Below are 2309 nucleotides of genomic sequence, written 5' to 3' on the forward strand. Positions count from 1 at the left end.
GCCGCTTCATTCTTCGGCAGCAAGTCCTTCATTCTTCGGCAGCAAGCAAGGACAGTGGGGCTGTGCTGTCCTCTTCGGCGGCATTTCGGCGGCAGCTCAAAGAGGAAGAGAAGGACTAAGGGACCCACCGCCGAAGACCCGGACGTGCCGCCCCTTTCTATTGGCCACCCCAAGCACCTGCTTCGTGCGCTGGTGCCGGCCCTGTTTACAGAGCACCAGGAAGATATGCCCCTGCTCCAGCAGCACAGCGCCCCCTAGAGCTACACTGGGGTACTCGCAGAGGAAAAAGAAGCCAGATGCCAACCTGGCCACCTGCAGAACTGCTCCCCATGCAGGACCTGACCTCGATTAACCCTTTCCTCCCATGAAGTGGTAAAAAGACAGAACTGGGCTCTTAGCTCCCCCCGGACTGGCCTGCTAAATGGGAGGGTGAGCTGGACAGGGCAGAACTGGGATCCTATCCACTCGGGGATGGAGCAAGGCGGGGTGGGAGGGGGAAGCGGAACATCCCATTGGTGTATCCCAGCCCCAGCTCTTTGAAATGTCCTTGCAGGCAAAGACCTAGCTCATACACAACTGCAGAGGTTTTATTGATGGGGGGGGCACAGGGTTGAGTCCGGAAGGCAATGATGGGGCCACTGGGCCAATCATGCAGGCTGTCCATGTTCAAGAGGAAGTCCCTACACTGGCCCCGCCCCCTGCTGCATCCTCTTCATCAGCTCCTCATCCTGCATGGAAAGCTCCGTCAGTTTCTTGCCCATGCGCTCGTGGATGTCCAGGTACTTAGAGACGCAGCGGTCCAGACACACAGACTCCCCCTTCGAGAGCTCTGCCTCCTTGTAGTGGGGCGGGACGCACTTCCGGTGACAGGCGTTGGTCATTCTGGGCCACAGAGGGGGAGAGCATGAGAATCCACAGATGCCCCGTGACCCCAGTCCTGCCTCCTCCCCACATACCCCCCTACTATCCCAGCCGTGAGTTCCCTCCACACCCTGCCCACAGTTCTGCCAGTGCCCCTGAATCCCAATCCACAGCCCTTGCTATTGCAGTTCTGGGCTCTGCCAATTCCTCTCAATCCCAACCCATGGCCCTTTAATGTTCCAGTCCTCAACTCCAGCACACCCACAGCCCACCAGTTACCCTTCATTGTGACCCACATCCCATCTTGATTTAAAACTCACCACTGATGGAGAATACACTATGACCCTTGGTAAGTTGTTCCAAAGGTTAATTACTCTCACCGTTAGAATCTGACGCCTTATTTCCAGTCTAAATTTATCTAGCTTCAACTTCCAGCCACTGGATCATATTAGACCTTTCTCTGCTAGACTGAACATCCCATTATTAAATATCTGTTTCCCACGTAGGTACTTACCAACTGATCAAATCATCACTTAACCTTCTTTTGGTTATGCTAAAGAGATGGAGCTCCTGGAGTCTCTCACTAGGAGACATATTTTCTAATCCTTTAATTATTCTTGTGGCTCTTCCTTGGACTGTCTCCAATTTGCATCAGAAGAAGTGAGGTTTTTTACCCACGAAAGCTTACGCCCAAATAAATCTGTTAGTCTTTGAGGTGCCATCAGACTCCTTCCAGTTTAGAGGAAGACAATGGTCCCTGCTGGCTTTCAAACCTATGACACCCCAGCAAGCCGCACTCTGGGGAGCTGCGACCCTGCCCTTGACAAGGAGCAGCCGTAATGGGGTCGTTACCTGTTGTACATGTCGGCCATCATCTCCACCTCCAGCTCCGCTGCCAGCTGCTGGGCCCTGAGCGGATCCATCGCGCCGCGAGCGAGCGCCGAGTCCCCGGCGTTTGGGGCGGGAGGCAGCGACTTGCTCCTGGAAACGCACAGAGCCTGTCAGAGCTGCCACTCCCACCCCCCAGTGCAGTACCCCACCCCCCCCGGGTGGCCCCCCCCCCCCCCTTCCCCAGTGCAGTACCCCACACCCCCAGGGTGGCAACACCACTTCCCAGGGCAGTCCCCCCCCCACGCCCCCAGGGCGGCAACTCCACTCCCCAGTGCAGCCCCCCCCCATTCCCCAGTGCAGTCCCCCCCCACTCCCCCAGGGCAGCCCCCCACCCAGTGCGGGCCCCCCGACACACTCCCAGGGGGACGCCACCGCCGGGCCAACCGACCCCAGCCAATGCACTGGGGGGAGGGCACGTCCCACGCCTCAGAGCTGACCCCCCCCCCGGGCTCTGTGCAGAGACCCCTCACCCTCCGCGCTCCTCGGGCGATCACTGAGCCCCGCGGTCAGGCCCAGGCCGGCCCCTTTCTCCTGGGTGTAACGTGACTTTCCCCCGC

At 58.5% G+C, this 2309-nt stretch overlaps 1 protein-coding gene across 1 annotated transcript; it reads right to left on the reverse strand.

Moving 5' to 3' along the window:
* Nucleotides 1-566: 566 nt before the first annotated feature.
* Nucleotides 567-2309, reverse strand: TIMM10 (translocase of inner mitochondrial membrane 10). Its single transcript, XM_026661139.1, has 3 exons — nucleotides 2223-2309; nucleotides 1714-1842; nucleotides 567-882 (listed from the first exon to the last, which is right to left on the reverse strand). Exons 2-3 carry the CDS (start codon nucleotides 1782-1784, stop codon nucleotides 681-683), a joined length of 273 nt encoding a protein of 90 aa, XP_026516924.1. The 5' UTR covers nucleotides 1785-1842; nucleotides 2223-2309; the 3' UTR covers nucleotides 567-680.

Source organism: Terrapene carolina, unplaced genomic scaffold (assembly GCF_002925995.2).
Source record: "Terrapene carolina triunguis isolate 2854851 unplaced genomic scaffold, T_m_triunguis-2.0 Scaffold926, whole genome shotgun sequence".
NCBI classification, from domain to species: domain Eukaryota; kingdom Metazoa; phylum Chordata; order Testudines; family Emydidae; genus Terrapene; species Terrapene triunguis.